General features: G+C 40.9%; 1 protein-coding gene across 9 annotated transcripts in view; it reads left to right on the forward strand.

Annotated features, from left to right (window-relative positions):
- Positions 1–20,891, forward strand: part of MAP4K3 (mitogen-activated protein kinase kinase kinase kinase 3) — a 339,362-nt gene that overhangs the window by 185,060 nt on the left and 133,411 nt on the right. For all 9 annotated transcript variants that reach the window (XM_075862768.1, XM_075862771.1, XM_075862769.1 and 6 more), the window contains exon 4: positions 10,844–10,908. In XM_075862768.1, the coding sequence (XP_075718883.1) occupies positions 10,844–10,908 (65 nt within the window). The remainder of the gene's footprint in view (positions 1–10,843; positions 10,909–20,891) is intronic.

Raw genomic sequence — 20,891 nt, forward strand, 5'->3', positions numbered from 1 at the left:
TATCCTCTTCTTTTGCCGGCTTCTTGCTCCCAGGATCTAGACTATTTGTCATACAAGCAGTTCTATGAAAACTTCACAGCACCGCTTCCTTAACTGTTCACACTCCTAAGGGCTTATTTAGACGAAAGTGTAATACGTCCGTGCAATGCGCGTGATTTTCACGCGCCTCGCACGGACCTATGTTAGTCTATGGGGCCGTGCAGACTGTCCGTGAGTTTCACGCAGCGTGTGTCTGCTGCGTAAAACTTAAGACATGTCCTATATTTGTGCGTTGTTCGCGCATCACGCACCCATTGAAGTCAATGGTTGCGTGAAATTCACGCACAGCACACGGAAGCACTTCCGTGTGCCGCGCGTGATTCGCGCAACAGCAGTTAAAAGTATGATTGAAAACAGAAAAGCGCCACGTGCTTTTCTGTTTACAAACAGAGTGTCATAATGATGGCGGCAGCGCGAAAATCACGCAGCCACGCATCATACGCGGCTGACACACGGAGCTGTTAAGTACCTTTTGCGCGCGCAAAACGCACACGCTCGTGTAAATCCAGCCTGTACCTTTTGCGCGCGCAAAACGCACACGCTCGTGTAAATCCAGCCTAATGCAGTGTGCGGTAGTATAGAACTGTTCCATAACTACTGCGCATGCCCGGGAGCCATCCTACCCACTTGTATGGAGCTGTCGAGAGGTGGCCGGCCAGGGAGTTACTGTGCATGCTCTGCACATCTCAATAACGGTACACTTGAAAAGAAAAAAAAAATGTCAGCACAAATCTATATATTTACATTAACATATTAACATAACATATTTCTAACATAAATTTAAAAAAAAAGGATTTGTCACCAAATTTCACAATACAAACCGCATACATTATTTAATAGATCTCTTAGACCTGATGAGACTGATGTGTTTTCTTTGAAAAACCGTGTAAGTGTGGCTGTCTAATCCTTTTTCGAAGTTTTACTGTCTGATATTATTTTATCAGTCCAAGTATATGCATGATGGAATCTTAATCTCCTCCCACCTTGCGCTGTCAAGCTCCTCTGAGTGTCCCTCCTCCCCTGCACCATGCTGAAATCTCGCACATGCTCAGTACAAGCTGCAGTTTCCATGGCTCTGCAGTGAGAGTGCATGTCTTCAAGCAAGCAGGTTTACTGTGAAATTACTGCTTCTAACTCCATCTGCTGCTTTCTTTTACTGCATAGCCAGGGAAACTGCAGCTTGTACTGAGTATGTGTGAGATTTCATTATGGTGCAGGGAAAGAGGGACACTGATGGTTGCTTGTCATCGGTAGGTAGGAGGATTGAGTGTATCAGAAGAATACACTTGGTTTCATAAAATACTAATTTTAATATTACGCAGAAAAAACTTTGGGAAAGGATTACACAAATTTTAAAAGTCAGTTCATCAGCTGCATCAGGTCTAAGAGATCTACTTAAAAATTTATGCAGTTTTGTAATGTGAAATCTGGTGACAGATCCTCTTTAACCCCTTCCCGACATTTGGCATACGTCATAGCCGGGTAGGGGAAGTATGGAACAGGCTCATGGAGTGAACCCGCTCCATGCGATGCGGGTGTCTGCTGTATGTTACAGCCGACACTTCAGAGTAACGAAGTTTAACCAGTTAAGTGCCTCTCTGTCAGTAGCGACCGCGGCATTTAAATCATTAGGAGGGGGGTGACCCCCTCTAACAGTTCATCGCGCACCCGGAATGCAATCGTGGGGTGGCGATGGTTGCTATGGCTACCTGGGGGCCTAATGAAGGCCCCCAGGTCCGCCATCTTTGTGCTCCTATTAAGTGCTGCCTCCGGCAGGGCTTAATGGAAGCCTGTCAGAAAGACTATATACTGCAATACATTGGTATTGCAGTATATCGTGCAAGCGATCCAACTGGTTGAAGACCCCCAGGGGAACTAATAAAAAAAAAAGTTTGTAAAATTTGTAGAAAAAATTTTTTTTTTTTTTTAATGTAAAACAATGTCAAAAAAAATATTAAAAAAGCAGCTAAACACTTGGAGGAACCTCCCCCTTTCATTATATGGTAGGATAAACCTTTTTAAAATGATATATCTGCCTAAATTTCTTTACCTCCTACATATTTGTCCGGTTATTTTGCCCAAACAATTTTTTTGCCACCTGGATGGGATTCTACGTGGGTTTTACTGGCAAGGCGGCACACCCCGGTTTAGTCTCAGTCTTCTGCAGGCCCCAAGGAGTGTGGGGGGGATGGCGGCGCCCAACCTTTACCTATATTATTTGGCTTTGCAGCTGGTACTGGCTCACTGGTGGATTGACATTGACTTAAGTAATGCGGCCACGGCACTGGCTGGAGCACTCATGACCTATGAGAGTCTTACCAACCTCTTATATAGGTTAAAATCTTCGTGTCGAGCACCATTACGGTTAAAAACTATTGCGAATGCCTGGAAGAAGGCACAGTTCTTACTAAAAGATACTGCGGATTCTTCTGTTTCCCCTAGGACTCCGCTATGGAACAATCCATGGTTGCCTCACCTGATGTCCCTGCCGGGAGCGATGATGTGATTTTTTTTCCTGTTTCCTAGTACAATATATGGCACAATAAATGGTGCCACGAAAAACTACAACTTGTCCTGCAAAAATCAAGCCCTCATAGGACTATATCAACGGAAAAATAAAAAAGTTATGTCTTTTTGGAAGGTGGGGAGGTAAAATCTAAAAATAAAATCTGAAAGTTGTTTACGACGGGAAGGGGTTAAGCCTGTATTATTGTCCATATTTTTCTGCTTGTTATTGGAAGTGTCATGGGTGTGCTTTCCTTCACCCTGGGCAGAGATTCAGTTTTTCTCCCCTAGCCATGAACCTAAATACCCTGGCTAAGGCAAAGTGGTTCATTGGCACCCACATTGCACTCAGTACCTGGGGTACATGACTTGCAATATCTATTACGACAGCTACGCCCTTAGCAATTGGAAACAGTTGAGCGACTAAACCACCAGCATGTCATTATGCATATGGGGTTTAGTGTTCCAAATCTACCATTGTCAAAACTGGACGTTTAGGCACTAGTATTCTTAAAGGTAAATTTTAATAAGACCTCAACAAATCAAAGGTACACGTCACAGAGTATACAATATCGCCAGCATGTATCATAGGTGTATCAGAGGTCAGTTGTTTACAAAAAGCACAAGGATATTCACGGTCAAAATGTGACATAGTAAGGATATGTTCACACGCAAACTCAAAAACGTCTGAAAATACGGAGCTGTTTTCATGGGAAACCCGCTCCTGATTTTCAGACATTTTTTGAGCAACTCGCGATTTTCGCTGCGTTTTTTTCACGGCCGTTTTTGGAGCTGTTTTCTATAGAGTCAATGAAAATGGCTCCGAAAACGTCACAAGAAGTGACCCGAACTTCTTTTTCGCGGCTGTTTTTTTACGCGGCCATTTTTCCAAACGGCCACGTGAAAAAAACGGCCCATCGGAACAGAACACCGTTTTTCTCATTGAAATCAATGGGCAGATGTTTGGAGGCGTTCTGCTTCTGATACTTCTGCTGTTTTTCGGCCGTTTACGGCCCGAAAAAAGGCAGAAAATAGGCCGTGTGACCATACCCTAACTCAAACAACAAAAAACCTAATGTACAACTTTTTAATGCATAGAAAAAATAGTAAATTAGGGGAAAAATGCAGTCCAGAATAATCTCCCAGTGGAAGATTGAGAGACCCAGAAGACACAGCGGCAGCTCTTTGCAAATAAATCAGTTCCTAGGGTAGCAGAAAAGAGGACTAATCACTAATGACTAGTGTGGTGTGGGTTAGTTATTCATGGTTGCCAAGTTAGTAAACTTATCCGGGCAACTTCTTGCTTCATATGTAATCTCAAAAAGAATTTACCATATGCTTCTAGCGTAGGATCCTTGGAATGCTTCCAGTGTGTGAGGATGGTTTTCTTTCCATAAAATAAGATTAGCATAATAAGGGATCTGGAAGCCACAGGGTTCCTCTACCTTGTAGAAGCATACTAATTTTGGGATTTAGTATTCGTGGGAGACCTACTTTGAGTTCAATGAACTCCATAACCTGTCCAAAAGCTAAGGATAACTGGACAGTCCCAAAACATACGTAAAAATGAGCCGTCTGCCCAAAGGCAACGTGTTCAAATGGGACAGGTTTGTCTTCCCATCCAAAACAATTTAGAAGGAGTGTAATAGATTTGATGAAACAATTTAACCTGAATGAGGTGATCCCTGGTTGAGATTAAGGGACTGATCAAAGACTCCAATATTGTGATCCTCAGTGGATACAGAGGGAAGAATCTGGGACCAGCGTTCCAAAGTCCTACCAAGCTTGTTAGAAGAGACACGTAACAATTGTTTATAGAGGAATGACGTGGGCTTAACCATCCTATCCTGTTTGACCCAGTCCACCACTGGGGATGTACATAATATCACGTTATAGCCTGCAAATTGTGACCAAAGGGCATGTCTAAATTGAAAGTACTGTAACCTTAAATGTGGGGGAACCTAGTGTTTTAGACCTAAACTGTGTAAAGGTGACTACTTTGTCTTCCACTGCCACATCTCCAAAAGTCACAATGCTTAGATTTGCCCACCCACTGTGGTTAGGAAGTCTCCGTACAGGTGGCAGAAGTAGATTATACCAAAGGGGTGTCATAGGCGACCAGGTCGCCTCTTCAGTTTGGAATAATAACAATGACCTCTGCCATACTTTTTAGAGTAGTTTTCATCGTAATCGTAAGCAAGTGACCTGGAGGGGGAACTTGTATATACGAGGAGTTTACTAGGGCCTTATAGGAACCCAACAGTGATGCCGTGAGATCCATACAGAGATTAGTGTGTCTGTGGATAAACCCAAAGACGTTTAGGCAATAGTTAGTAAAATAACTTCTAATTTACTGAGATAAGTCTGTGAGCGCCGGAGGACAGTACACTACAGGTAAAGTGAAGTGAGGTGTACTGTCCTCCGCTTCATGTGCGCAATGCGCATGCACCCGATGCCACCGGACAACTCTCCCAGACTACACTCCGTAACTTGTCAGTTATTTTTGGTATCGCCTAAATGTCTGTTTTTGACGTGGGCAGGTTGGGAACGCTAAACCCCAGCATAACAAGCTGATGGTCTAGTGGCTCCAAACCCATTGACAGGTCAACAGAGACATCCTTAACTGATTATCTAAGCTCCCATAAAGCAGTGAGACAATTAGATTTTCCTACAGCAGGTTACTATGCGTCACAAGTGTAGAATAGTCTGTAGACCGTGCAAATCACTAGTACGAGCTCAGTGCAGACACTGAGCCAACAACATATCCTAGTAGATTTCAGCTCCAAAGCAGGCAATACAACTTTGGACTATAATACAGGCTGCAACTCATTACAGTGCTAAAATTTTGCATGTAGGTCAGTTATATATAAAAAAAAAAAAAAAGGGGGCTCAAACTTAAACGTTAGTTAGTGTGGCATGTATGCTGAGCATTAGCTGTAATCCCTTCGCGACATGTCACGTACATGTATGTGACAGCCGGCAAGCAGAAGTATTTAGCGTAACAAGCTCTGCCCAATAGGAGCCGGTAAAAACACAATATACTGCAATAAATTAGTATTGCAGTATTTTGTACAAGTGATTCAACAATTGCTGGTTCATGTCCACTAGGGGGACTAAAAAAAACAAAAAACATTAAAACCACAGTTAAAAAAATAAATACATTTATTTTTAATGTACCAAATATATATATATATATATATATATATATATATATATATATATATATATATATATATATAGTATATATACACATACACATATACACTACCGTTCAAAAGTTTAGGGGCACTTAGAAATGTCCTTATTTTTTAAAGAAAAGCACAGTTTTTTTCAATGAAGATAACATTAAACTAATCAGAAATACACTCTATACATTGTTAATGTGCTAAATGGCTATTCGAGCTGCAAACGTCTGGTTTTTAATGCAATATCTACATAGGTGTATAGAGGCCCATTTCCAGCAACCATCACTACAGTGTTCTAATGGTACATTGTGTTTGCTAACTGTGTTAGAAGGCTAATGGATGATTAGAAAACACTTGAAAACCCTTGTGCAATTATGTTAGCACCGCTGTAAACAGTTTTGCTGTTTAGAGGAGCTATAAAACTGACCTTCCTTTGAGCTAGTTGAGAATCTGGAGCATTACATTTGTGGGTTCCATTAAACTCTCAAAATGGCTAGAAAAAGAGAGCTTTCATGTGAAACTCGACAGTCTATTCTTGTTCTTAGAAATGAAGGCTATTCCATGCGAGAAATTGCCAAGAAACTGAAGATATCCTACAACGGTGTGTACTACTCCCTTCAGAGGACAGCACAAACAAGCTCTAACCAGAGTAGAAAGAGAAGTGTGAGGCCCCGCCGCACAACTGAGCAACAAGACAAGTACATTAGAGTCTCTGGTTTGAGAAATAGACGCCTCACAGGTCCTCAACTGGCAGCTTCATTAAATAGTACCCGCAAAACGCCAGTATCAATGTCTACAGTGAAGAGGCGACTCCGGGATGCTGGCCTTCAGGGCAGAGTGGCAAAGAAAAAGCCATATCTGAGACTGGCTAATAAAAGGAAAAGATTAATATGGGCAAAAGCACACAGACATTGGACAGAGGAAGATTGGAAAAAAGTGTTATGGACAGATGAATGGAAGTTTGAGGTGTTTGGATCACACAGAAGAACGTTTGTGAGACGCAGAACAACTGAAAAGATGCTGGAAGAGTGCCTGATGCCATCTGTCAAGCATGGTGGAGGTAATGTGATGGTCTGGGGTTGCTTTGGTGCTGGTAAAGTGGGAGATTTGTACAAGGTAAAAGGGATTTTGAATAAGGAAGGGTATCACTCCATTTTGCAACGCCATGCCATACCCTGTGGACAGCGCTTGATTGGAGCCAATTTCATCCTACAACAGGACAATGACCCAAAGCACACCTCCAAATTATGCAAGAACTATTTAGGGAAGAAGCAGGCAGCTGGTATTCTATCTGTAATGGAGTGGCCAGCACAGTCACCAGATCTCAACCCCATAGAGTGTTGTGGGAGCAGCTTGACCGTATGGTACGCAAGAAGTGCCCATCAAGCCAATCCAACTTGTGGGAGGGGCTTCTGGAAGCATGGGGTGAAATTTCTCCCGATTACCTCAGCAAATTAACAGCTAGAATGCCAAAGGTCTGCAATGCTGTAATTGCTGCAAATGGAGCATTCTTTGACGAAAGCAAAGTTTGAAGGAGAAAATTATTTCAAATAAAAATCATTATTTCTAACCTTGTCAATGTCTTGACTATATTTTCTAGTCATTTTGCAACTCATTTGATAAACATAAGTGTGAGTTTTTATGGAAAACACAAAATTGTCTGGGTGACCCCAAACTTTTGAACGGTAGTGTATGTATGTGTATATATATATATATATATATATATATGTGTGTTTTCCATTTATCTTCTGAAGTAATTAAAAATTAACATAATTGGTAACGTCGCATTCTTGAACACTGTAAAAAATAAAAGGATTTAAGACTCCAGAATTTATATTTCTTTAAATTACAGCTTGCGCCACAAAAAACAAGCCCTCATACCACTCAATCGATGAAAAAATGAAAACGGCCAAAACAAAACAAATTTTTTTTCTAACAGATATTTGTAATATATGTTAAACACTGAAATTGAAAATCCAAAAAAACAATGGTGGAATCGCAGTTTTTTTTTTTTACCCCACAAATATATGTATGTTTGAGTTTCCCAATACATTATATGGTACATTAAATGGTGCCATTAAAAACTACAAGTCGTCCTGCAAAAAACAAGCCCTCATACGACTAGGTTTATGGAAAAATCTAAAATGTATGGCTTTTTGAATGCGAGGAGGAAAAAAACTAATATGAAAAACCGAGTATTGGCTGCGTCTCCAAAGGGTTAAATATATCTGTCGCGTTTCAAAGCGTTAAACTGTTCTTCATCTGCCGTGAGTTATAATGAGTTAAACATTTACAGCTTAATATTGCTAGTGGTCTAGCTAGAGACAACATGAAATATTTCACATTCCATATCTCACAAAAAAAAATTTCCAGATGGTGTAACAGAATCAAAACAAATATGCAAAGCGCCATTGCCCCTTCACCAGTCGTAGTGACCTGCAAAGTGAACGCTTAAGGCAAAGTAGTCCGGCTAAAATATCAGTAGTAAAAATGATTTCTGTTCCTGTAGCATTCTGGGTAAACAGTCTGGAAATTGCACCCACCGCGAAGATTGCATCAAAAGCTCCATGCACTAACACGTCTGAATCCGTCATCGCGTCCTTTTCAGACTTGTTTTGTTCTTTTACAGTCTGGAAGAGTTTGTCTTTTGAATTTCTCCTGGGACTTTATAAAAAGACCTTTCGTGATATCAGAAACGTACACATTTTTTACAAAATTGCTTTCAATCCTTATTTTGAACTAACTCAATTCCTTAACAATTATCCAAGTGCAACCATTTATTACTCTCATTTTTATCTTTTAATTTCTTAAACTCTGACAATTTCTCTTCCTAATCCAAAATAGTTTGCTCTCTCTAAAAAAAAAAAAACAATCTCTCTGACATCTCTAATATTAACATTCCCCCATTAAGAGGATAATTCCAAAGCCCTAATGTTACATAATCTTTTCTACTTCACCCCAAATTTTGTGTATTTGAAATAAAAAGTTGCGTGTTTTTAGCATTAAATGCACCTGCTCCTATCACTTCGAAAATAGATTCATAATTCATAATATTTCTATTCTCTACTTATGCCTATTTCTTTGGAAAAAATATCCCATTCTGGCATATTTTTGAGTTGCGATGCCCAATAATAGAGTTTTATATTTGGAACTACTAGCTCTCCTTCTTAGGCAGCTTTATATATATATCGTACTCTGTACGATTCTTGTTCCTCTTCCTCTCCAAATACCCTCTTTTATAATAGATTCCATACATCCCAAATATTTTTCTCCCAACCAAATAGGTGAATTATTCACAATATTTATTATTTGATGGAGCAATATCATTTGGCTATTCTATCCGCTTCGCCTACGTTCCAGTTCTCAATCTTATACCTCATCTTTTATATCATTGTATTTATATTCAAATCACCAAATTGTGAGATGTGACTCAATATCTATATCCCTAAGTACCTAAAGCTTTCTCCTTTCCTACTACCTTAACATTTTTCCATTTGTCTCTTGTCCCATCCTCCAAGGGCATAAATATAGATTTATTTTTTTTCCCCAGAGATCTAAATACTACCTAAAAGTGTCTTTCTCTCTAAAAGTAACCTGTAAAGATGTATTTGAATTCCCCCCCTAAAAAAAAAAAAAAAAAAGGCGTTGAGATCAGGGCTCTGTGCGGGCTCAAGATCCTTCACACCTAACTAATCACACTGTCTTTATGGACCTTGCTTTGTGCACAGAGGCTCAGTCATGCTGGAACAGGAAAGGGTCTTCACCAAACTGTTGCCACAAAATTGGAAGCACACAATTGTTTAAAATGTCTTCGTACGCTGTAGCATTAAAAGATTACCATTTACTTGATTATAAAGGGCTCAGTCAAATGCTGAAAAAACAGCCCCAGGCAATTATCACTCCTCCACCGAATTTTATAGTAGCTACTATGCATTCCTGTAGGTAACATCCGCCAACCCACATTCATCCTTCACACTAAAATAGGGAAAAGTGATTTATCACTCCAGAGAACAAGTCTCCTCTGCTCCAGTGGTGGCGTGCTTTACACCATGCCAGCCGACGCTTGGCATTGTGCACGGTGATCTTATGCTTGTGTGCAGCTGCTTGACCATGGATATGTATTTAATGAAGCTCCCGACGCACAATTTTTGTGCTGATGTCACTTCCACAGGCAGTTTGGAACTCTGTAGTGAGTGATGCAACAGAGTATGCACAATTTTTATGCGCTTTAACACTCGGTGGCCCAGCTTTGTTAGTTTGTGTGGTCTACCACTTTGTGGCTGAGCTGTTGTTACTCCTAGATGCTTCCTTTTTACAGTAACAGTTGACTGGGGCAGATCTAACAGATCAGAATTTTCACAAACTGACCTGTGCAAAGATGGCATCCTATCACCGTGCCACATTTAATGTCACTGAGCACATAAGTACGACCCATACTACTGTTTATCTATGGGAATATCATGGTTGTTTGCAAACGGGTCCATAATTAAAGCAATGAGTAGGACTGAAACACCTGAACTCAACAACTAGGAGGGGTGTCCACATACTTTTGGCCATATAGTGTATTTACTGACCTGTCTCTATTACACTTTCACATCTGCGCCAGGGACCCTGCGTAGTCGACTACACTGTTGATTCTGGCAATACGACGGAACCCTTGCACAACTAAGACAAACGGAAACCATTAACACCGGATCCGTCACCATTGAAATCAAACCGATGGTTTCCGTTTGTGTCGGTCAGGGCCCCATTCCAACGGAAAGCTCTGATGTTCCGTCTGAACGGAGCGCTTCCGCAGATGTGAACGAAACCTACGAAAATCCAATGTGCGTTAATTGAACTGACGTGGTCCAAAGAAAAATATTTAAAAAAAAAACGAATGCATGCTTTTTTGCAAATTTCTTATTGGTGAACTGTCTGTTCCAACACGGCATTGAACTGCGTGAACTATGTTGATGGACGTATGTATGTGTATGTATATATATCTGCCAATATTTGCTATCTCTACCCTTGTAGCACTATAAAGCAATCTGTTTGTTTTCTTTTGATCTTGCATTGTCAAGCCGAGGGACCAAAAATTATTTTACAATTTTTATTTGTGTTTTTTATTTTAGGCGAGATAAGCTTTGGATTTGCATGGAATTTTGTGGTGGAGGTTCCTTACAAGACATTTACCATGGTAAGACACTTTAACATATTAATGATGACTGAGTATGCTTACTGTTATGTTAGTGTCACTGCATGCAGTCATAGTTAAAGGGTTTATCCGGGACTTTAAAATGAATGGACTATAAATGTGTGATCTATGGGGGTTTGACCCACCAACGCTCGCCTACAAAAAAAGCATAAAGAACAAACTTTTACTCAAATCCTGAATTACTATTATATGGCCATTTTTAAGTTTTGTGTGGAATCCCTTTTTAAATTGGGCAATAATGGATTCTCGGTAGAGATATACAAAGCATGCAGGAGAAGAGTTGGCGATTGTTCTTAAAATTAAAAAAGTAATTTTGACAATAAATCTATTAATGTCAATAGAGTTTCATAAAATACCAAAGGTGAACCAACATTTAAAAACGAAATTGCTGTCTAAGGGCTTGTCCACACGTAACGGAATTTCTGCGGGAATATACACAGCAGATTACAGAAGCAGCAAAGTGGGTGAGATTTAACAAATCTGATCCACGCTGCGTTAAATTCCCCTGCGGTGCGTGTTTTTCGTACCACAGCATGTCAATTCCTGCTGCAAGAAGGTGGACTGAATTCAGAGGAGATATCACCATTTCCATCATTGAAAAAAAAAAAAAAAACACGCAGCAAAATCTGCACTATTTTCTGCAATAAGTAGGTTCGGTTTTTCCGCAACAGAATGTCTGCTAGTTTTAACGGAAATGCTGCAGAAATTTCCTGCAGCAATTCCGTTACGTGTGGACAAGCCCTTAAACCGAAGGTGTTCAAGAAGAACTATTAGGGTCAGTTCACACAGAGTTTTTTTTACGCGGAAAACGCGCCAAAGAAAAGTCTGAAAGTGCCTCCCATTGATTTCAATGGGAGGCGGAGGCGTTTTTTTCCCCCGCAAGCATAAAAAACGGCTCGTGGGAAAAAGAAGGGACATGCCCTATCTTCGGGCGTTTATGTCTCTGACCTCCCAATGACATCAATGGGAGGCAGAGAAAGCGTATTTTGCAGTGCTTAATGGCTGCGGGCAAAAAAACACAGCGAAAATCGGCCTTCAAAAAATTTTTCTGCCTGCAAAAAACTCTGTGTGAACCCAGCCTTATGTATGTCGAAACTTGTTCCATATCAATGTATTTATGAACATAACTTGCTATAAAAACAAAACTCACATTGTTTTTTTTGCATACATCACAAAACTAAAATAAAAACTCATGGTCTTGGTGCATGTTGTGACATATCGCTATGATAAAAAGAAGAATAGCAAAGAAATAAAGCAATAAATATCTATATAGTAACCCACAACAAGTAATTTATAAGTACACCGTTCAGCCATAGCATTAAAGCCACTGACGTGAAGTGAATAACATTTATTATCTCTGTGTAATGGCACCTATCAAGGAATGGAATATATTAGGCAGCAAGTGAACAGTCAGTTCTTAACCCCTTCCCGCAATTTGGCATGAATGTACGTCCAGAATCAGTAATTTCCCGCAATAGGGCGTACAGTCACCCCCAAGCATTAAACTGGCACCGTGTCACTAGACATGGTGACAGCATCCTGATTGCAACTGTCATAGACAGTTGCCGAGCAGAACTCATGGCACAAGACCAATCAGAATGGTCCCGTGCCGGCAAGCGCTGTGATTGGCCAGCCAGTATTGACTGGCCAATCACAGCGCAGGAGGCTTGTTTTGCCGACATCTCCGGCTCTGACCAGCTCATTTCTGTTAGAGAGCTTGTCAAAGTCGGAAGCCAGTGAGAAGACAGTGGAAAAACTCCACGAGCTGACCATTTTGTGCCCACTGACCAGTGATCACCCCGTTTGGTGCCCACTGGTTACCAAATATATCATTTCAGTCACCCACAGTGCCCTTCTGCCGTGCTGTGATCTGTGCCCAGTGATCACCTGTCACAGTACCCGGTCGCCATCACCCTGCTGTGTCCCTAGATTGTCCACTGCCCGAGTTCCCTGTTAGGTAGCAATGCCACGTCTCATTTAGTTTTTCCCCTGGCAGGTAGGGTACCTTTTTCCTTGAATACAGCAGTCTTTGTCGTTCCCCAGTTGTGAGTAGCACTGTTTATTTTTTGTTAAAAAAAAAGTTACAAAAACAAAATTGTTAGTAGCTGAACTAAAATATCCAATATGGCCAAAAGAGTCTTCTCAGCCGAGGAAACATATCAAATGATGTGCTCCGATACGGACAGCGCAAGTGAAGGTGAAGCGCAGTTCATGCTTTCATCCGTATCCAGTGACTCTGAGTCTGCACCCCCCCCCCCCCACGTCAGCGCAGAAGAGCCATAGGTCCTGCTCTGTCTGAGCTGACATGGGTAGCTGTGGACGATTATACCCCCCAGGTGCCTGAATTTAAAGCCCCTCATGCATTCAAATTGACACTACATGTTTCAGCCCCATTGATTATTTTTACGTTTTTTTTTCATACGCCCTTTTAGATTTAATGGTCCAGCAGACCAACATCTATGCGGATCAGTTTATCTCCCAGAACCCCGACTCTTCTTATGGGAGAGTCCAAAATTGGACCCCCACAAAGGCAGTGGAATTGTGGAAGTTTTGGGCCATATTTTTTTGGCTTTGGTCTTGTAAAAAAGCCCAGTATTAGAGACTATTTGTCCCCTGATATTTTATACAAAGCCATCCTAAAGTTCCTGCATTACAATGACTATAATCACTGCCCACCCCCACCGAACCCAAATTTTGGTAGGCTCTATAAAATAGGACCATTAATTGCCCACTACTCCCAAAGTTTTTCCCAAGTTTATACCCCCAACAAAACATTTCGGTGGATGAGTCATTGGTAAGCTTCAAGGGTAGACTGCACTTCAGGCAGTATCTACCCAATAAAAGAGCCCGGTACGGCATAAAACTCTACAAATCATGTGAAAGTGCAAGCGGTTACACCTACTTTTTTAGGGTTTATGAGGGGAAAGACTCCCATATAGATCCCCCAGAATGCCCCCACCCCCTTCCTAGGAATTAGTGGAAAGATCGTATGGGATCTTGTTCATCCTTTGCTAGTCAAAGGATATCATTTATATCTGGACAACTTTTACAATAGTGTCCCATTATTAAAAGTTCTCTCGTTCAGATCCACTATGGCGTGTGGAACAATCTGCAAAAATCAGAAGTGCCTCCCCAAAATTTTGCTGGGTCAGATACTAAAATTAGGAGAGGGCAGAGCTGTCTGCAGCGATGATCTGCTGCTCCTGAAATATAAGGATAAAAGGGACGTCCTTATACTGACCAGCATACACGACAGCAGAGGCAGCCTAGTCCCTGTACGCGGATCCACCACTCAAGTCCCCAAACCATTTTCTGTATAGGAGTACAACAAATATATGGGTGGCGTTGACCTGTCTGACCAGGTCATAAAACCATACAGTGCCATGCGCAAGACAAAGGTATGGTATAAAAAGCTGTCTGTGCATCTTACACAGATGGCAGCATACAACGCCTTTGTCCTCTGCAGATATGCCGGCAGTGGGGATACGTTCCTGCAATTTCAGGAAAAAGTCATCAAGGCCCTGATATTTGGTGACCAGGAAGGGGAGGGCAGTTCATCTGGTTCTTCCGTCAGCAGGATAATTCCCGGCCAGCATTTCCCGACAGAAATCCGCCCCACTGAAAAAAAAAAACAGAAACCCCCCAAAAAATGCTGTGTGCGCGCCAAGTGAGGCATTCGTAAGGACACCACATACCAATGTGAGACGTTTTCCACAAAACCTGGCCTGTGCATGAAACAATGTTTCAAAATATATCACATCGCCTTGGATTTTTTATTTATTTATTGTTTATCTACCTTTTCTGTCTCCCATACTGGCCATGACCAATTATTCATTTTTTTACTGACCAGCCCCATTTAAAATGTGTAAAAAAACAAAACTAAAAATTCTCACTATATCAAGAATCCGAGGGAGTGTCTTTCTCATCCAGGTTGCAAATCTGCGTGAGAAGAATAAATCCAGATGAGATTTGTTGTCTCAGAAAATCTTTTTTTGATGAGGCCTTTGATTTATTTTTTGGGCTGGATTTTATGGAATGGTGGGTAGGTTGGTAGTGGGACCTGCAATTCCCTCTCCCTCCATTGCTGGTTTTCCAGGTTGTCCTGATTAGTTACTAAAATTAAAGTATTTCTTATTATACCCCTAGATGAATATCTAGAGGGTTGTCACTTCACAATTTAAAAATTCTCACTATACCCCTAGATGAATACCTTGAAAGGTGTTACTTTACAATCTAAAAATTCTCACTATACCGCTAGATGAATCCTTTGAGGGGGTTTAGTTTCCTAAAATGGGGTCACTTTTCTGGGGTTTCTAATATTTTGACACCCCAGAGCCTCTGTTTTCATGAGACAGGGCAGAAAATGCCATCTTAGTAGACCTCAGATGTTGCATGGTGCTCTTTACATTCTGAGCCCCGCCATGTGCTCAAATGGGGTATTGCCGTATTCAGGAGAAATTGCATAACAAACTGTTGGTGCTTTTTCTCCTTTAACCCCTTGTAAAAATGATGAATTTGGGGCTAAAGCAACATTTTCTTTGAAAAAAGTAAATTTTCTTTTTTTTAACCCCTTAAGGACGCAGCCTAGTTTGGGCCTTAAGGCTCAGAGCCCATTTTTCAAATCTGACATATTTCACTTTATGTGGTAATAACGTCGGAATGCTTAAACCTATCCAAGCGATTCTGAGATTGTTTTCTCGTGACACTTTGGGCTTCATGTTCGTGGTAAAATTTGGTCGATATATTCAGTCTTTATTTGTGAAAAATTGCAAAATTTAGAGAAAATTTACAAAAAATAGCATTTTTCAGAATTTAAATGCATCTGCTTGAAAAACAGACGGTTATACCACCCAAAATAGTTACTAGTTCACATTTCCCATATGTCTACTTTAGATTGGCATCGTTTTTTGAACATTATTTTATTTTTCTTGGACGTTACAAGGTTTAGAACATAAACAGCAATTTCTCATATTCTTAAGAAAATTTCAAAAGCCTTTTTTTGAAGGTGCCAGTTCAGTTCTGAAGTGGATTTGAGGGGCCTATGTATTAGAAACCCCCATAAAACACCCCATTTTAAAAACTAGACCCCTCAAAGTATTCAAAACAGCATATAGAAAGTTTTTTAACCCTTCAGGCATTTCACAGGAATTAAAGCAATGTGGAAATGAAATTTGCAAATTTCATTTTTTCTGCTGAATTTCAATTTTATTCAATTTTTTTTTAGTAACAGAGAAGGTTTTACCAGAGAAACACTACTAAATATGTATTGTCCAGATTCTGCAGTTTTTAGAAATGTCCCACATGTGGCTCTAGTGCGCTCGTGGACTAAAACACAAGCCCTAGAAGCAAAGAAGCACCTAGTGCATTTTGAGGCCTCTTTTTTATTAGAATATATTTTAGGCAGCATGCCAGGTTTGAAGAGGCGTTGAGGTATCAAAACAATGGAAACCCACCAGAAGTGACCCCATTTTGGAAATTACACCCCTCAAGGAATTCATTTATGGTTTTTGTTATCATTTTGACCGCACAGTTTTTTCACAGCACCTATTTGAATTGGGCTGTGAAATGAAAAAAATGATATTTTTTCCAATAAAATGTCATTTTTGATCAAATTTTCTTATTTTCACAGGGAACAACATACCCCATTTTGTTGCCCAATTTGTCCTTAGTGCGGCAATACCCCATTTGTGGTGATAAACTGCCGTTTGGGCCCATGGGAGGCCTCAGAAGAAAAGGACCACCATTTGGCCTACTGGAGCTTTTCTGGTGCTAAGTCATGTATGCAGAAGCCCCTGAGGTACCAGTACAGTTGAAACCCCCGAGAAGTGACCCCATTTTAAAAACTACACCCCTTAAGACATTCATCTAGAGGTGTAGTGAGCATTTTGACCCCACAGGTACTGTGTAAAAGATAATGCGCAGCTGATGGTGCAGTGTGAGATTTGCAATTTTATATATGTATATGCCATTTCAGTGTCCAATATATTGTGCCCAGCATGCGCCACCGGAGATATACACCCCTTAAATTGTAATGTGGGTTCTCCTGGGTACGACAATACCCTACATGTGGCTGTTATCAGCTGCCTGGGCATACGGCAGGGCTCAGAAGGGAAAGATGAGGGGGGTAAGCTGTGCGGAGTGCATCAGGGTAAATTAAAAATCAAGGGATGTATGATACATTTTAAAACAATCTTTTATACAGAGCCCTGGTTTTTCGGGACACGTGTCACATTGGTATATTGTGTTCTTCCTTATCCCCCTCTTATAGCAGACTCTGCACCTCTTTTGACTCTTTCCCTTTCCACCGGTTTGGGGAACTTCTCCTGGAAAGTGTTGCCCTGGTACGATGCGTGTGGCCTCGCTTCCAGAAGTACTGGGTGCCCCCCCTTCCTGGTCCCTAAAGATTAGATCTTGAAATTCCAGGAAAGTTCCCCTCTGGCCTGCACATCGACGTAGCACTAACACATTGTACAAAGCCATCTGTATGATGTGCCCGGCCAGCTTCTTATACCACACCGCATGGCGCTGTAGGGCTTCAGGACTTGATTTGACAAGTCCATCCCTCCCATGTACCTATTGTAGTCCAGGATGCAGTCTGGTTTGGGGGTGGCCTTTCCTTCATATATCCTAAACCTGTAGGTATACCCTGATGCACTCTCGCACAGCTTATACATCTTCACGCCATACCTTGCCCTCTTACCTGGCAGGTACTGGCGGAATTGAACCCTCCCTTTAAAATGTACCAGGGACTCATCAATAGAAAAACACTTCTCGGGGGTGTATGCTTGGGAAAACCGGGCACTGGAACGGTCTAATAGGGGTCTCCGTTTATACAAACGGTCAAAACTGGGGTCATCTCGGGGTGGGCACGGCTCATTATCAGTATAATGTAAGAAGCGATGTATTGCCTCATTTATTTATTTTTTTAGGTTCCAGTTCATTTCTGAAGTTGCTTTGAGGGGCCCATATATTAGAAACCCCTATCAAACACCCCATTTTAGAAACTAGACCCCTCAAAGTATTCACAACAGCATTTAGAAAGTTTATGAACCCTTTAGGTGTTTCACAGAAATTTAGAGCAAAGTAGAGGTGAAATTTACTCTTTTTATACCATTTTTTTTATAACACAAAAGGATTTATCAGAGAAACGCAACTCAATACTTATTGCCCAGATTCTGCAGTTTAGAGAAATATCCCACATGTTGCCCTCGGGCGGTAATGGACTGAAGCGCCGGCCTCCGAAGCAAAGGAGCACCTAGCGGATTTTGAGCCCTCTTTTTTATTAGGCACCATGTCCGGTTTGAAGAGGTCTTGTGGTGCCAAAACATTGGAAAACCCCAAAAGTGACCCCAATTTGGAAACTAGACCCCTTGAGGAATCCATTGTAGTTTTCTTGGGGTGCATGCGGCTTTTTGATCAGTTTTTATTCCATTTTTAGGTGGCGTGGTGACTAATAAACAGCAATTCTACTATTGTTTTTGTATACTTTTTTTTTTACAGCGTTCACCGTGCGCTATAAATGATATATTAACTTTATTCTGCGGGGCGATACGATTACGGCGATACCAGATGTTTATAGTTTATTTTTATGTCTTATGGCGTTTGCACAATAAAATACGTTTTGTAAACAATCATTCACTTTTTGTGTTACCTTATTCTAAGAGCCAGAACGTTTTTATTTTTCAATCAATAAAGCCGTGCAAGGACTTATTTTTTGCGTAACGAACTGTATTTTCCATCAGGACCATTTTTAGGTACATGCGACTTTTTGATCTCTTTTTATTCCATTTTTTGGGAGGTGAAGTGACCAAACAATTGTGATTCTGGGACGGTTTATTAATATTTTTTTTTACAGCGTTCACCGTGCGGGATTAAATAACAAAATAATTTTGTAGTTCAGGCCGTTACGGACGCGGCGATACCAATTATGTATAGTTTATTTGTTTGTTTATATATTTTTATTAATAATAAATGACTGATAAGGGAAAAAGTGGGACTTTTACTTTTATTACTTTTAAAACTTTTATTTTCTTATTTTTACACATCTTTTTTTAACTTTTTTTTTACTTTATTACTTTGTCCCACTAGGGGACATGAGGGCAGGAGGCCCTGATCGCTATTCTAATACACTGCACTACATGCGTAGTGCAGTGTATTAGAACTGTCAGCTACTCACTGACAGCAAGCATAGTGGGTCCTGACGTTGTCAGGACCCACTAGGCTTCCGTCTATGGCATAGCCGGACGCCATTGTTTGGTGTCCGGTTGCCATAGTCACCATCGCCGGCCGCTGTCGCGTAGCAGGCCGGCGATGGCAGCTTAACCCCTAAAAAGCCGCGATCTCTATAGAACGCGGCTTTTAAGGGGTTAATCAGCGGGGACACAGCGATCGGTCCCCGCTGTAGGAGCTGTGACAGCTGCTGAACAAGACAGCAGCGTCACAGCTCCTGTATGTGTCGGGAGGACGGCCGAAACGGCCGTTACTCCTGAGACGTACTATTACGGCATGGAGCGCGAACGATACAGCTGCCATGACGTAATAGTACGTCAAGGAGCGGGAAGGGGTTAATGCCCAGTATATGACCTGTGGGGTCAAAATGCTCACTATACCACTTGAAAAATTCCTTGAGGGGTGTAGTTTCCCAAATGGAGTCACTTTTGAGGGGTTTCCACTGTACTGGTACCTTAGGAGCTTTACAAATGTGACATGGTGCATTTGGAAATCTATCTTGCAAAATCTGCACTCCAAAAGCGAAATGGCGTGCCTTCCCTTCCGAGTCCTGCCGCTTGCCCAAACAGCAGTTTATGACCACATGTTTGGTATTTCCGTACTCTGGAGAAGTTGCTTTACAAATGTTGGGGTGCTTTTGGATAATGTAATTTTTAATTTTCCCTGCCCAAATCTGTGAAACACCTGTGGGGTCAAAATGCTCACTACACCCCTAGATGAATTCCTCAAGGGGTGTAGTTTCCAAAATGGGGTCTTTTTTGGGGTTTCCTTTGTTTCGGCACCACGAGACCACTTTTAACCTGACCTGGTGCCTGAAATATAATCTAAGAAAAGGAAGGCCCTTAAATCTTCTAGGTGATCCTTTGCTTCTGGGGCCTTTGTTTCCGTCCATTAGCACACTAGGGCCACATGTGACATATTTCTAAAAACTGCAGAATCAGGGCAATAAATATTCAGTGGTGTTTCTCTAGTAAAACCTTCATTGTTACAGGAAAAATTTATTAAAATGGAATTTCTGCAAAAAAAAACAAATGAAATTTGCAAATTTTCCTTCCACGTAGCTTTAATTCCTGTGAAACGCCTAAAGGGTTAAGAAACGTTCTAAATGCTGTTTCGAATACTTTAAGGGGTGCAGTTTTTAAAATGGGGTGATTTGTGGGGGTTCCTAATATATAAGACCCTCAAAGCCATTGAGCTGTTCCCTAAAAAAATGGGCTTTTGAAATTTTCTTGAAAATGTGAGAAATTGCTGCTAAGCCTTGTAACGTCCTAGAAAAATAAAAGGATGTTCAAAAAGTGATGCCAAGATAAAGTAGACATATGGGAAATGTTAACTAGTAACTATTTATTGTGGTATAACTATCTGTCTTACAAGCAGATACATTTGAATTTAGAAAAATTTAAATTTTTGCACATTTTCTCAATTTTGGTGTTTTTCACAAAAAAATATTGCATTTATCGACCAAATTTTTTCACTAACATAAAGTACAATATGTCATGAGAAAATAATCTCAGACTCGCTTGGATAGGTAAAAGCATTCAAAAGTTATTACCACATATATTAACACATGTCCGATTTAAAAAATGAGGCTCTGTCATTTGGTCCAAAAGTGGCTGCGGCGGGAAGGGGTTAAAGTTGGTGTGTTGGTAACAGAAAAAAATGGGCAAGAGTGAGCTTCTGAGCGACTTTGACAAGGGCTAAATTGTGATGGCTGGAAGACTGGGTCAGGGCATTTA

This window comes from Rhinoderma darwinii, chromosome 4, assembly GCF_050947455.1.
Source record: "Rhinoderma darwinii isolate aRhiDar2 chromosome 4, aRhiDar2.hap1, whole genome shotgun sequence".
NCBI lineage: Eukaryota > Metazoa > Chordata > Amphibia > Anura > Rhinodermatidae > Rhinoderma > Rhinoderma darwinii.